General features: G+C 38.3%; 1 protein-coding gene across 1 annotated transcript in view; it reads left to right on the top strand.

Annotated features, from left to right (window-relative positions):
* LOC127619628 (E3 ubiquitin-protein ligase RNF19A-like) overlaps positions 1 to 13316 on the top strand; it is a 51754-nt gene extending 38438 nt beyond the window's left edge. The window contains exons 5-10 of the mRNA XM_052092554.1: positions 55 to 217; positions 3587 to 3701; positions 3910 to 4071; positions 6917 to 7130; positions 7662 to 7805; positions 9803 to 13316. Of these exons, the coding sequence (XP_051948514.1) occupies positions 55 to 217; positions 3587 to 3701; positions 3910 to 4071; positions 6917 to 7130; positions 7662 to 7805; positions 9803 to 10535 (1531 nt within the window). The 3' untranslated portion in view covers positions 10536 to 13316. The remainder of the gene's footprint in view (positions 1 to 54; positions 218 to 3586; positions 3702 to 3909; positions 4072 to 6916; positions 7131 to 7661; positions 7806 to 9802) is intronic.
* Positions 13317 to 13550: the final 234 nt, after the last annotated feature.

The raw sequence follows: 13550 nt of genomic DNA, 5'->3' as shown, positions 1-13550 counted from the left end.
TGGTGAAATACAGTTAAGCTTGAGGCTATGCTTATTTGTCTGTTCCTGTCATAGTCCTTCAGGTTGCACATTCTGGGGTAAAAAGCCATGGAGTAGGAAGAAGAAGATCCTGTGGCAGTTGGGCACACTGGTGGGCGCTCCAGTTGGCATTGCACTGATTGCTGGCATCGCCATACCGGCAATGATCATCGGGATTCCTGTTTATGTGGGGAGAAAGGTGGGTGAATGTTGAGAACACATGTCAAGGTTTAATTCAGGTCCTTATCAGCCCTTTGTCATTCATACTCTTGCATAGGGTGGCTTGCTTGCATGTCCAGAAAAATCATGTTACATATACAATCTTATCGTTGATGTCTGATGAAAGGCATATATCTCCAAAATATTCACCTTTCAAGAGCATGAAAAAACTCTTTTTCTCATAAACAATCGTACAAAATGAATTGAAAATAACATAATTGGTCATCTTTTGCACCATATATAGAATTATATCATTACACATCTGTTTGTGAACAGTTCAATATTTTAGTTAGACTTTTGTTAGGGAATGTGGACATTTATGGTTTTCTTATCATGGGATCCAATGGTGCATGTTCAGTCACAGACTCAAGTCTAACTGTTCTTGTTCCCAGAACTTAGTTGGTAGGTTATCGAGTGTTAGATAATTTATTTTTGGGTATAATCTGAGCTGTCTACTATTTTTCACTTACTATTTTAGATCGAAATCAGTTTCTAGTCCAGTTGTTGAGTAGACATTTAGATTTCGAGGCGCATTTTACAGGTCTGAAACACAAATCATAAGAATTTGCTTTTACTCGTGATTTCATGCAGATGAAAATCTGGCAATTGTATATGGCTGGTATAGTCTAATTTTTAAAGACACTTGACATTGTGCATGCATTAATGACTTTGGTTGTCAGGGAAATCACAGAGCCAGCACGATGTAGGCAATCTCTCCACTACACTTCAAACAAAAACTATGGTTATTTACACACATCTATGTTTTTGGACTCCTTTCATAGTTGTACACTGTTTTCAAAGAACAAGAGGAGATACTTTACCTTGGAACTGTTTATAAATGAGCAGAATGAATCTAGATTCAATCGGACAGCTGATGTAAATTCGTTGATACTCTTCAAAACATACGTGGTTTCGACAGACAATTCTCAAGCCTAATGGAGATACTTGTTAAACAGAGAGCCTGATTAAAGCTCTTTTCAATGGTTATTTCGATGCACAATTTAATCTGTAAGAGGTCATTTGGCACATTCCATCTATAGTAAAAAGTCAAAATTGGCAAAAGTGGAGATGCATGTTTTTCATCGGAGAGTGACTAGATGTAGTTAGATGATTATAATTATTTTTAAACGAGACTGACTTGAATGGGGCCTGTGAGTCCTTTTTTTTTTTTTAATGAATGTTAATGACACTCCATGCAGTATCAGTGGTCTTTAGCACGTATCTCCTTAGCTGTTTTGACTTGCATGTGAGCACTCCAATCAACCGCCGAACGTCTTCTGTACAGTTCGTTTTCTAAGTGCAATGCGTTTCAGTTTTTCACATTTTTGTAATTCCAAATGTATTTGGCTGTTACAGATTACAAAACGGAAACAAATGACATGCAAATACTCAATAACTCATTTTGTAGACAGAGTAATTTTCTTCCTGTTGCCAAACAAGCACAACTGAAATCACATGATCAACAACTAGCTGACACCGTTCCTTAGATTGTCATGTCTTTGACAAATTGAGTGGGTTCATTTAAGGAAAAATATACACTGGCAGCCAAAAGTTTGGAATAATATACAGATTTTGCTGTTTCGGAAGGAAATTGGTACTTGAATTCACCAAAGTGGCATTCAACTGATCACAAGGTTATAGTCAGGACATTACTGATGTAAAAAAACAGCACCATCACTATTTGGAAAGTCATTTTTGATCAAATCTAGACAGCAGCCATCACTCCTTGAGTAATGCTAAATTGCTAATTTTGTACTGGAAAATCACTTGCTGTTATATCAAACACTGCTGAAAGCTATTTGGTTCATTAAATTAAGCTTAACATTGTCTTTGTGTTTGTTTTTAAGTTGCCACAGTATGCAATAGACTTGCATGTCTTGAGGTCAATATTAGGTTATAATGGCAAAAAAGAAACTGTTTTCTCTAGAAACTTGTCAGTCAATCATTGTTTTGAGGAATGAAGGATATACAATGTAAGATATCTTCCATTTTTGGGGGGGCAATTTCAAGCAAAGGTGTACACCTAAAGTCTTCAAAGACAAAGGACAACTGGCTCTAACAAGGACAGAGAGAGATGTGGAAGGCCAGATTTAAAACTAAACAAGAGGATAAGTACATCAGAGTCTCTAGTTTGAGAAATACACGTCTCACATGTCCTCAGCTGACAGCTTCATTCTACCCGCTCAACACCAGTTTCATGTACAACAGTAAAGAGAAGACTCAGGGGTGCATGCCTTATGGGAAGAATTGCAAAGAAAATGCCACTTTTGAAACAGAAAAAGAAAAAGAAAAGGTTAGAGTGGGCAAAGAAACACAGTCATTGGACAACAATTGGAAAAGAGTGTTATGGATCTTAACCCCATTGAGCTTTTGAGAGATCCGCTAGGCTGTAAGGTGCATGAGAAGTGCCCGACGAGACTAGCACTTGCCATAGATGTTGCACAGGAAGTGTGTGGTGAAATGTCACCTGAGTATCTGCAAAACTGTCATTGCTGCACATGGAGGATTTTTTGATAAGAACTCTGCTAATTATGTTTTTTTTCTTTTTTTTTTTAATAGTAATTTGTCATGTTATTAATGTCCTGAATATACATTGTGATCAGTTGAATGCCACTTTGGGGAATAAAAGTACGAAGTGCTTTCCATAAGAGTAAAATCTGTAAATTATTCCAAACTTTTGGCTGCCAGTGTCAGTCAGTTGATTTCTCGACAATTGCCATTTCCTGTTATAGCTTGCCTTTTGTAAACCGGTTTCTTGAGATTCTATTATTATGACTAAAAGATAATAAGGACCTTCCATTTTCTCTGACTAGAAAAATGGTTGCTTTTTACAAGCACTCAATGAAACGGGTGCCGTTTGACATGTACTATTGTTAGCGCTATAGAAAATAAGCGTCAATATGTAACTTTTTATTTATTTTTATGTTAGCAGGCAACATTTATATATTATGTAGAATTTATTTTTGTCTTTTCTATTGTTATTTAAATATGTGGGACTTAATGTGCAGCTTGTCTCTGTGAGCCAGATTAACCCACTGTACAGTGGGTCACAATACATAATAAATAAAATCATGACATTTATTAGGGATGGATTTCCATTATGATCTGTATATCTGACCTGAATTCTAATAGAGCTTTGATTTGTGAAATGATATGCCCTACATGTCTTATCACACACAGCCCCATGTGATATTTAAGAGTCTTGTTATGTCATCTAGTGCGCAATTAAATTATATAAGCATCATGAATAACTAAAGAGTAATTAAATCAAGAGATGAATATGTATGAGGAGTGTGACGCCAGAGAGAAAAGTTTCTAATCACTCATTCTTTGAATCCATGTGATTCAGATTCATAATCGGTATGAGGGTAAGGACATTTCCAAGCACAAGAGGAACCTGGTGATAGCAGGTGGTGTGACACTGTCAGTGATAGTGTCTCCTGTGGTTGCTGCTGTCACTGTCGGTAAGCAGACTCGTCAACTTTCTTTTTCATTCTTTTGTGCTGACTATGTCACTTTACATTTACAGGAGTTGATTTATTGACTTGCATCATACATATGTAACACTTTTCTTTTGCAATTGTATTGATATAAAATCTGCTATCCAGCCTAAATGTGACTACTGCTATAGAGTAAGTATTTTTTAACATGTTTTACTGTGTGTTTATATAGGGATTGGAGTACCCATCATGTTGGCATATGTCTACGGCGTTGTGCCAATCTCCCTGTGTCGCAGCGGGGGTTGCGGTGTGTCTGCTGGTAATGGCAAAGGTGTGCGCATCGAGTTTGATGAGGAGAACGAAATGAACGTGGGCACCGGAGCAGCTGTGACTGGTAAATGTCCCTCACTAAAGGCAAACACATGTTTGTCGTGAACAGCTATGTTATAGAGAATCTAGCATGGTCAATGTCAAACAACTGATAAGGCAAACAATGCTCAAAACCTTTATCGGCCTATAGATGAAGGACATTTTTACAAACAAACACACCATCTCGTGCCTTCTGGGTTCTTTTGGTGCGTTTCGCTCAAATTATGCTGTAACTGCCCAAAAAGTGCTGTTTGTGGTTTTTTGGCTTCTTTAAATTTCCATTAAAGATATTACATAAATTATTATAGAATTCATGTGTCACCGTCAATGTTATCACGTCTGATTTATTAGACACAATTGACTGCTTAGCAGCTGTTGGTGGATATTAGGGCTGGGCGATAAAACGATATCGATATATCATGATAAAGAAAATCCACGATAAGCTTTTGAGGAATTTTCGATATTTACTATGTGTCGCTAAAACACAAGCAGTTCGGCTTTCTCAGGCTGGTTTTCCACTGGGGTGGAAGAAATCCGCTCAGAAGGCTCACAGTGCTAGGAGAGAGCTTGCTCCGCATTGCTGCCAATCCTACGATCCACCTTGCGAGCATGACGCTCGGCTTTCATAGGAATGAATTGAAAACGCTCTCAGCTTCACTCACAACGCACCAGTGGTAACATAGGGTCAGACCAGATGAACTTGCTAATGCTAGCTTCCTTGCTAACGATTGGGCTATGTTGGACACCGGATGGATTCCATCCGCACCGCAAGACTTCTTGGCAATGGTCGCGCCCTCTCATCGTCTCTAGTGAAGAGCACGGCAGAACAACAGTGATGTGGACAACAGCTCTGATCTTTCTGCGCTGTAATTTTGAATATAGATCTCTAGCACAAAACATGCATCATAATCTGCCGTCAACTTTAAAATAAAAAAGAAAGTGCAATTTGTAAATTTATATTGTGATAAATATGAAAAAGATTATCGTAATAACAATTTTGGCCATATCGCCCAGCCCTAGTGGATACTAACTTTTTTTATGAAGAAATCAGCAAACTCTGATCACAAATGGCTGTTTTTAATTTCCAAAGAGCTGTCTCTGACAGATATCAAATATGATCTATTGATGATCTTATATGATCAGGACCACCATATACGATACAATGGGAGGAACGGACCCATCTCCACCACAATGGACTACTGTTTTTGAAGAGATAAGTGAAGAATAATATTGTCATACTGTGAAATCTTTGCATTTATTCTGAATGCAGTAAATAATATCATTCTATCGAAAACAGCTGTTATTGAGTTTTAATATATGTTAAGTCAAATATTTGTATTTATTGTATGTGGGTTAATAATTTAAGCAGTTAAGACACATATTGCATGTCTGATGGTAGTTTTCATTTCTAAGTTAGGCTTTAAAAGCATGTTAAACTTGTGAGGATGTGTATTCATTACCTTGCTACATCCCCGACATAATCATACAGGGTCATTGATATTTCATCGATATTTCAGAAAATAATCCACATACATTCTTCACAGTAAACCTTAGATATTACTTTATAAAAACTGTTATTATCATTAACAGACATTATTACATTCAATAAAACTTGCCCATTTTCACCATTGAAATCTGCTGCTCGAAAGAACACAAAACATGGTTTCCTGCTGTGTGACATCAGAGTAATTACATTTATAGTTTTAATTAAGATCTTTCTTCTTTATTCCTTAATCTTTCTCTCTTCAACCGTCTCAGCCTTGGATATCACTCCCTTGTGACTTGTCAGTCACAGTGTTTCCCATTAATTTCCTAGACTTTGGCGGCCTGCCACAATCTACTTTGTCCTGCCACATTGTTTAATTAACAGTAAATTAAACAATTCACAAATTCATACAAAATGTATGAATTTGTAAATAGTTTAATTTACTGTTAATAATAACTTGTTTAGAAGCTACAGATTTGAGTTCATTAAAACCTTCATGTATATATGTGGGGCATATTACACCATACTTTTTTTTTTATTACTTGAAATGAAGTCCAATAATAACACAGTGCATGAATAAAGTTAATAACATACCTCTACGCTGGTGACGGTGACATTTCAGCTTAATGTACCTCATGATCTCCCAGTGAGAACTGACGTTATTGTCTGTGTGGATAATACAGGGAGACCAGCGGATCAACAATGCTTTTTGTACTTTAACCACTTCAACTCTGGGCATTTTTGGGCTGCTGCCTGCGATTTTTCACCATCAAATTTAAAAGCTCGCCAGTTACACATAATGTGAACTAATTGCCAAAAATTGGTCTTGTTTTTTCAGAGCCCCTACTATAACTCCAGTTATTCATAAATAATATTGTATGGGTTTACAATCTTATGATGAATAGATTTTTGCTTCTAAGATGTGTGTAAGCCTAAGCTTACTCGTTGTCTTTTGGTGATGGTGTTGCTAAATACCCCCAAGAAAGGTGACATTCAAAGAAGATGCTGTAAAGAAAGTTAGGGAATTTAGTTTATTATATTCCCATCTGGCAGCTGTAGCTCTGCAGCTAAGATAATCAGACCTTGAGCTTATCCTTTTCCAGACGCCACTCCTGATACTCAAGCATCAAATAGCTTTGTTTCTCAAGTACCAGATATCTCCAGTGAAGTTCTGGTATCGCTGGAAACCTGTAGCTTTTATACTGATGTGCCTTGTAGGCTACAAGCAAAGTGGTTTGGAACAAGCTTGTATGTAATATGTGAAAAAAATCGGGCTTATAGGTGCAATCATTGAAGCTATACTGCTAAATACATCAGGTCCCCTGATCACTCACATTGAAAAGCACAGTATTGCTTCTTAACTAGTGCTCTCTGTGGTCCACAGACAGCACTTCAGTAGCAGAGACCAGGCATAACCCCAGCATCAGCGAGGGCAGCGTTGGTGGTCTAACGGGCAGCCTGAGTGCCAGTGGGAGCCACATGGATCGTATCGGAGCAATGAGAGACAACCTGAGTGAGAACGCCAGCACTATGGCTCTTGCCGGTGCCAGCATCACCGGCAGCCTGTCAGGAAGTGCCATGGTCAACTGCTTTAACAGGTCTGTGTAACTTACTAAACATCCTATATTTATTGAGACCGCAATGTTTAATTATGCTTGCAATAAGCATAAGGCATTTAAAAGAGTTGAATGGAATGGGTAAATGTAAAAATAGAAACAAAAATTAAGTGTCCAATTGCAATGGCTGTAATTGGACTGACATTTACCAATGTTGCTTTGGTGTCTAGTGCTGTCCTTGGTTAGCCTTGAGTTGCTATGACCCTTACATTTACTGTTACCAGGGCTTCTTGCATGTTCAGATTAGGGTACCTTGGAGCTCTGTTCAGATTATTGTGTCTCTCTCTCTCTCTCTCTCTCTCTCTCTCTCATTGGCTATTTTAAAACCTAGTGAGCAGCTTGATTAGACAGTTTTTAGGACATCACAGTCATGCTCTGAATCTTTTAATAAAACATTCAGTAGCTTATGATACCCATAGTGACATCTAGGAAGGTAGCTCTCTTGGTTTTGAAACACTTCTACTTGAGTGTGCATGCATGAGAGTAAATGTAGCTGTTTCTTTTGTGTCTCAGGTTGGAGGTTCAAGCTGATGTACAGAAAGAGCGCTGCAGTTTGAGTGGGGATTCTGGCACTGTCAGTCTGGGGACAATCAGCGACAACGCTAGCACCAAAGCAATGGCTGGATCCATTCTCAATGCCTACTTGCCTCTGGACAGGTCTGTATTCATGTAGCTGATAGAAATTGAACACCTTTTTTTACAGATGAACAGAACACATTGTTGAAATAGCAACAAATTAGGGAAGCTCAATAGCAGTTGTAACTTTGCCGAAAAAGTAGTTAATACAATTGTGAACAAAGCAGTAACATTAAAGTCAACATTAAATGTACAAAATGTACCCTTTTAACTTTTAGTACACATTCCTGGTCTTTTGAGAGGGACCGGATGGGAATATGCTGGCACCGGAGGGAAAAAAAAATCTTGTAATTTTTAATCAATTTAATAATTTGTTCTTTTCAGCTGACTTAACCAATCACATTTTTCAAACCTTAACTTCCAACCACCTGTCATTAAATTAAGCTTAATTTTTTTTCCCTTGTTGAATATCATATTTCAATTTTCTATCGGAACTGTCATATTATGGTAGTAAAATGGTTTATGCCATTTCATCGTGACTTTTGCATGTACAAGGTTACGACTCATTCATGTAACCATTTTCAAATGCTATTTTTAGTGGTGGTCTATGAATGGTTGCACTACATATAAAACATGCAATGCTGTTGTTTGTGTGAATAGCTCACATGGTACCTTTACTGGAAAAAATATTTGGCAAATTAAAATGTTTTATTTGTGAGACACTTGTCAGTAAATGTACCTGTTATAATTAAGCTACACTGAGTTTTTGTATAGTCGAGCTACAGTTTTCATCTCTGTGTCCAAGTACACATTATACTATGTGTAATTGACTATTTGAAGGAAGATCATCAGCTGAGGAAGTATTAAATACACTCTGTATTTCAAAGCATGTGCACAACGCAGATGTCAGTTGTGGCCCGTTTAATGTGCTGGATGAAGCCGAGCTACAGTCACATTATTAAGGTTTGTTAGGTTTGATTCAAATTAAATCGAAGATTGAACGGGTATGATGACATTTTGAACAAAATCTGGCCTAAAAGGTGTTTTTTAGTTTGTTTAGGTGGTTCGGAACAGCTCACCAGCGCAAACTTTAACAAAACTTTGTAACGGCTGCTAAACACCTAACTCTCATTGATCCACGTCATCTATAGGTGTGACCTGGAACTCCACCTTCTTTGAGGCCCACCTCTAATTCTGGTTGAGCCGATGTCACTCTAGCGAATTCTCCAGGGATTTTTTGTAGTAAGATTAATTTACGTGATTACCATGATTTGAGGGAGATGGAGCAGGAGGTAATTTATCACTTGACTGTCAGGACTCCATGCTGGAAAAGCGTATTAAAACTGTGAGAAAAATCATTCTGTCGCCAGGGTGGGCTCTTGTTTTCTCATTAAGTGACCAATGACCAAACGCTTTTACGACAAGACATCATGCTGATCTAAATATTTTTATCATTGATCATTCACGAATCATCACATGCAGATTGTAATCCATAGAGATTCTGTCACCAAGTGTTATTCCTGGGGTGAACCTTCACTAATGAAATCAGAAAGTGTATCAATAGTATCACTGTCATCATAAATTTAATTAAGAGTGTAACCGCTGAATTTTATGGCCTCGTACAGCGCGTTAATGCATTAGCACTATGTAGAATGTAAGCACAACAAATTACACTTCTGCATAAATATTACTTAAAATCATTGAGTGGTTCAAACAGCTTCTTTTACTGACCTCATGTGAATTCTACATAGAGACATTAGTTACATGTGGTCTTGTGCATTCTCAAATTTAAATGCACATCTAAACGCCTCCCCCAGCGACATGGCCAGAATCTGAATGTTATACCGTTGCTCCTCTGTTTCGAACTGTTTTTGGCTCTGACCAAAGAACTTCTCGGAGTAAACCGGAGCCTTCAGTCTGACTTCGCAAAAACGGGACTGGACGTGACCTTTTAAAAACATTTTTTTTTTTGTTTGACTGAAATCAAACTTTTGAAGTGCATGTAAAGGTACTGAGTGTTTGGTCATTTGATCTGTTTATCTTAAATTTAATGAAACTTTTATGTTCGTTTGTGCCAGAGATGGGAACAGTATGGAGGTGCAGGCGGATGTGGAATCTAAACATGGGAAGTTCAGACACCACAGCGGTAGCAGCAGTATGGACGATGGCAGCAGTGGGGGTCACGGTGCCAGCGTATGCCCATCCGGCTGCCCCCACGAGGGCAAATGTGGCTCTTCCCACTGGGCTAAGGAGCCTTCCTCCACCTCTTCCTCCTCCTCTGGCAAGAAGAGCAAAGGTAAATTGCGCAAGAAGAGTGGAGGCACCAAGATCAACGAGACTCGTGAAGACATGGATGCCCAGCTGCTGGAGCAGCGCAGCACCAACTCCAGCGAGTTAGACTCACCATCTCTGAGTGGCAGCCTGCCCTCTGTAGCCGACTCGCACTCCAGCCACTTCTCTGAGTTCAGCTGCTCCGACCTGGAGGCCTGCAGACCCCCCTGCTACGAGACTCATGGTCGACATCCTAACACGGGCGGAGCGGTCAGCCCTCTCCCTGAAGTCGAGCACGACCGGTTGGAAAACTGTCCTACCTCTGCGAGTCTCCCCCAGGCTTCGGTAGCCCATCTCACCCCTGACGGAGCGGCTGAGCGCCCCCTTTGCTACATTGCGGAGGAGAACATGAGTTTAATCTATTCGGCTGATCTGAATGCTGGCGCGGGTGCGAGCTTGAGCTCGCCTAAAGAACGCAATAACAACCTCCCTCAGCAGACTAGCCCTGTGCGTAACGCCTGTATTCAAACAGAGATATAACAAAGGTTTGAGTTAATTCAATTCCTAGCTTTTAAAGCTAACCTCAACGTCCACTTTATAACCAAGGATTGCACACGAAATTTTAAATACAAGCTTGTATGAGTTTCATGGAGGTTGTGTTTCAAGGTCGGTGGTTGATTAATCGAATGTTGAAGAATGAATGCCACTTTTTACACCGGTCAAGGGCAGGATATTCTTAATGGTTAAAAAGGCTCACTTCTGAATAACAGGATGTATAAGGGCCTGTTAGCTTGGGTAAACAGTTGGACTAAAGCTCTGAACAGATTCAGAAAGACAACAGATGAATGTAAGGCAGCAAGTGATGCAGAGAAACTGAAGACGACATGATAATGATGTAGCTGTCAATCACATATGCCTCGGTTTCAGTGTTCAGGGTCACTCTGATCAACAACCTCATTAGTGAGGAATGAGTGTGTGGGTGAATCTCACAAAGAGTCATATTTCATAACAAAGGTCACATTTCACCTTAAATATTTGGCAAAAATAAAATAAAACCCTTTGTCTAGGACCAGTATTATTTTTTGCAGTCTAACATTGACTTCCCAGTGAATACAGTAAAATTATGGGAGTACTTGGGTAAAAATGATGCTTCCCCAAATACCACAATGCATCTGGAAGTCTAACTATTGAGGGGGGTTTACCATTTTACAGGATAAATTACCGTTTTTATTAAAATACTTAAAAAGGTAATACAACAAATACATATAACATGACACATACGGTTTAAATAATACATATATATATTCTTTTTTGCATTACAGTAATGAAAATTTGGAGGGAAATAAAATCTCCAAAAATAGGCTTTTTTTCCCCTCCTTTGTTTTCATTGTTTAAAGAATATGCTGTTTTTTTTTTTGTTTCTTTGTAACATTATTTTTATGACCTTTAATGCCACTCAAAAATCTGCAGTTTCCCAGTAATTTCAGTAGTTACTTTATTAATGGGGGGTAAATAGTAATTCCCACAAATTCTCATTACCATAATACTTCTGGACATTTATCTGTTGGGTTTTTTTATTTCAAATTATTCCCAGTTGTGATTTTCAATGGATTCTCAGGACCGTTACACGGTTGTTGTTGTTTTTTACTGTAGTACAGGAAAACATGCTCCAATGAGTTCTTTAAATCAGCACTTCAAGAAATAAAAATAAAATAAGAAAAATCTGATAAGAATTTGGAGGGAAATGCGCTTTAACATGAAAATAATTATAAAATGTCACAATGCCATTAAAAAAAATCTCCTAAAAATAGGCTTTCTTGATCTTAACTAAATAAGTTCTTGTTTTTCTTTTGATTTTGGAGTGAAATGTGACCAGGGCAAGTTTTAGACCAGTTCTGTGAGTTTTACCCATGTACTCGGGGGTGTACCTTCACAAGGCATATTTACACACATATTCTCAGTTACACAACATATAGCTTTAGTTGGAGAAATCTGCGTCTACTCAAATAAAAGGGTGATGTTGGGACAAATCCGACGCCCTCATTGAGTTGTTCACAACAACAAGACCACGAGGGACCAGGCAATAGGTTTCTCTTTTCACCACCGTGAATCTTCTTGTCAGTCAATGCGTTTCTAATTTCTTGGGTTTATTTTCAAAGGTATGATTTCTCTCATCTAGTGTCATTGCTTATTTTGTTATGTTGAATCCCTTTGTTGGGGTGCTGGTTCCAGCTGAAGAGCCTGTGTGATGCTGAATGAAGCTGTTTGGGCGCCCCCTGCTGGTAGGATTGGGACTTGCCACCAAACCCATAATATTTAAATTGGATAAGTCATGGAGAAGGAATTTTTTCGCCTCAAAAGAGGGGTCCTTGCCAAGCGAAGTCCACGGAAATGGGTGTGAACTGTCTGAGATTGGTTTATATTTCTGAATCATTAGGCTTTGCGTTCTCTTTAAACAATGTAACCACCAGTCTACTTAAATTTCAAATGCTATGATGGTAATCACCTTCAGGTCATTTGAACCGCCTTACGATTACGTGATTTTCATTTTCCTGTCTGTATTTGACTCATGGTGCCTTTTGGATCATAAAAGAAATCAAGTTTGTTTCTCCGGTTTGTGTCTTATAAAATTCAAATGTATTTGGATGAGGCTGAATTGAATGTTTATGAGGTGGCATGGCATGTTTCCTCTCGTCCCTGTGCTACACACTCAATGGTCAACCAACCGCCTACCAAAGACGGCACTCAGGCTCACCTTTGACCCCTGCATACTTCAACAGCACAGTTTACAGACTCTATCGCCTCGGAGCGCTGAATGGCTGAACCTTGTGTTTGCATTGTCCTAGTCCCCTCACCGACGTGTATCTCGTTCGAGTTTATTTCTGTTCGTCTTTCTCGCTGCCGTTCTGGTGCTGCTCCGTAATCTCCCAAAACTGATCCAATGCAACAAGCTGCTTTTGTCATTGTTCCTTTCATTTCTTTAGTTTATTTTTCTTATGTTTTGAGCCTTCTTGCCCATATCTGTATGAATATTAGATCAGAGGCTAGGGCCAATTGATTTCTAACTTGTTCAGAACAGCTTATGATGTTTGTATATTTGCTTTAAAATATGCGTGTAAATGCATATCTAAATGAAAATAAAAACATTGAATCCACATGAGAGTTGTCTGTTTCCAATCAACAAGGATGATTTCTTTGTTAAATAAGCTTTGTGCATTGTTCATGGAGACCAGTCTTGAAGTAAAAGGGCAGTAACCAAAAAGTTGTTTTCTAAAGAAAATGAGGGACGAGTCTAAATTTTTTTTTGGCTAACGAACATTATGCCCAAATGCCGTCCATTGAGTTTAACTTGAATTGAACCTGAATATTTTATACGTTTTTAAAGGGTACAAATCTTTATTACATATTTTTGATAAAAAAAAAAAAAAAAAAGTTAATAAATTTTAAATGTATTAAGTTTGCAAATTCTAATAAAACCTTATTCTGCACTTATACCAACTCTAAGAATTTCCTTCATTTCATCTCAATTTAATTTATCTGCTATTTTCCACTTTT

Source organism: Xyrauchen texanus, chromosome 26 (genome assembly GCF_025860055.1).
Source record: "Xyrauchen texanus isolate HMW12.3.18 chromosome 26, RBS_HiC_50CHRs, whole genome shotgun sequence".
NCBI lineage: Eukaryota > Metazoa > Chordata > Actinopteri > Cypriniformes > Catostomidae > Xyrauchen > Xyrauchen texanus.
Note: the sequence above shows the minus strand (reverse complement) of the source record. Positions and strands in the feature narration are given on the sequence as shown.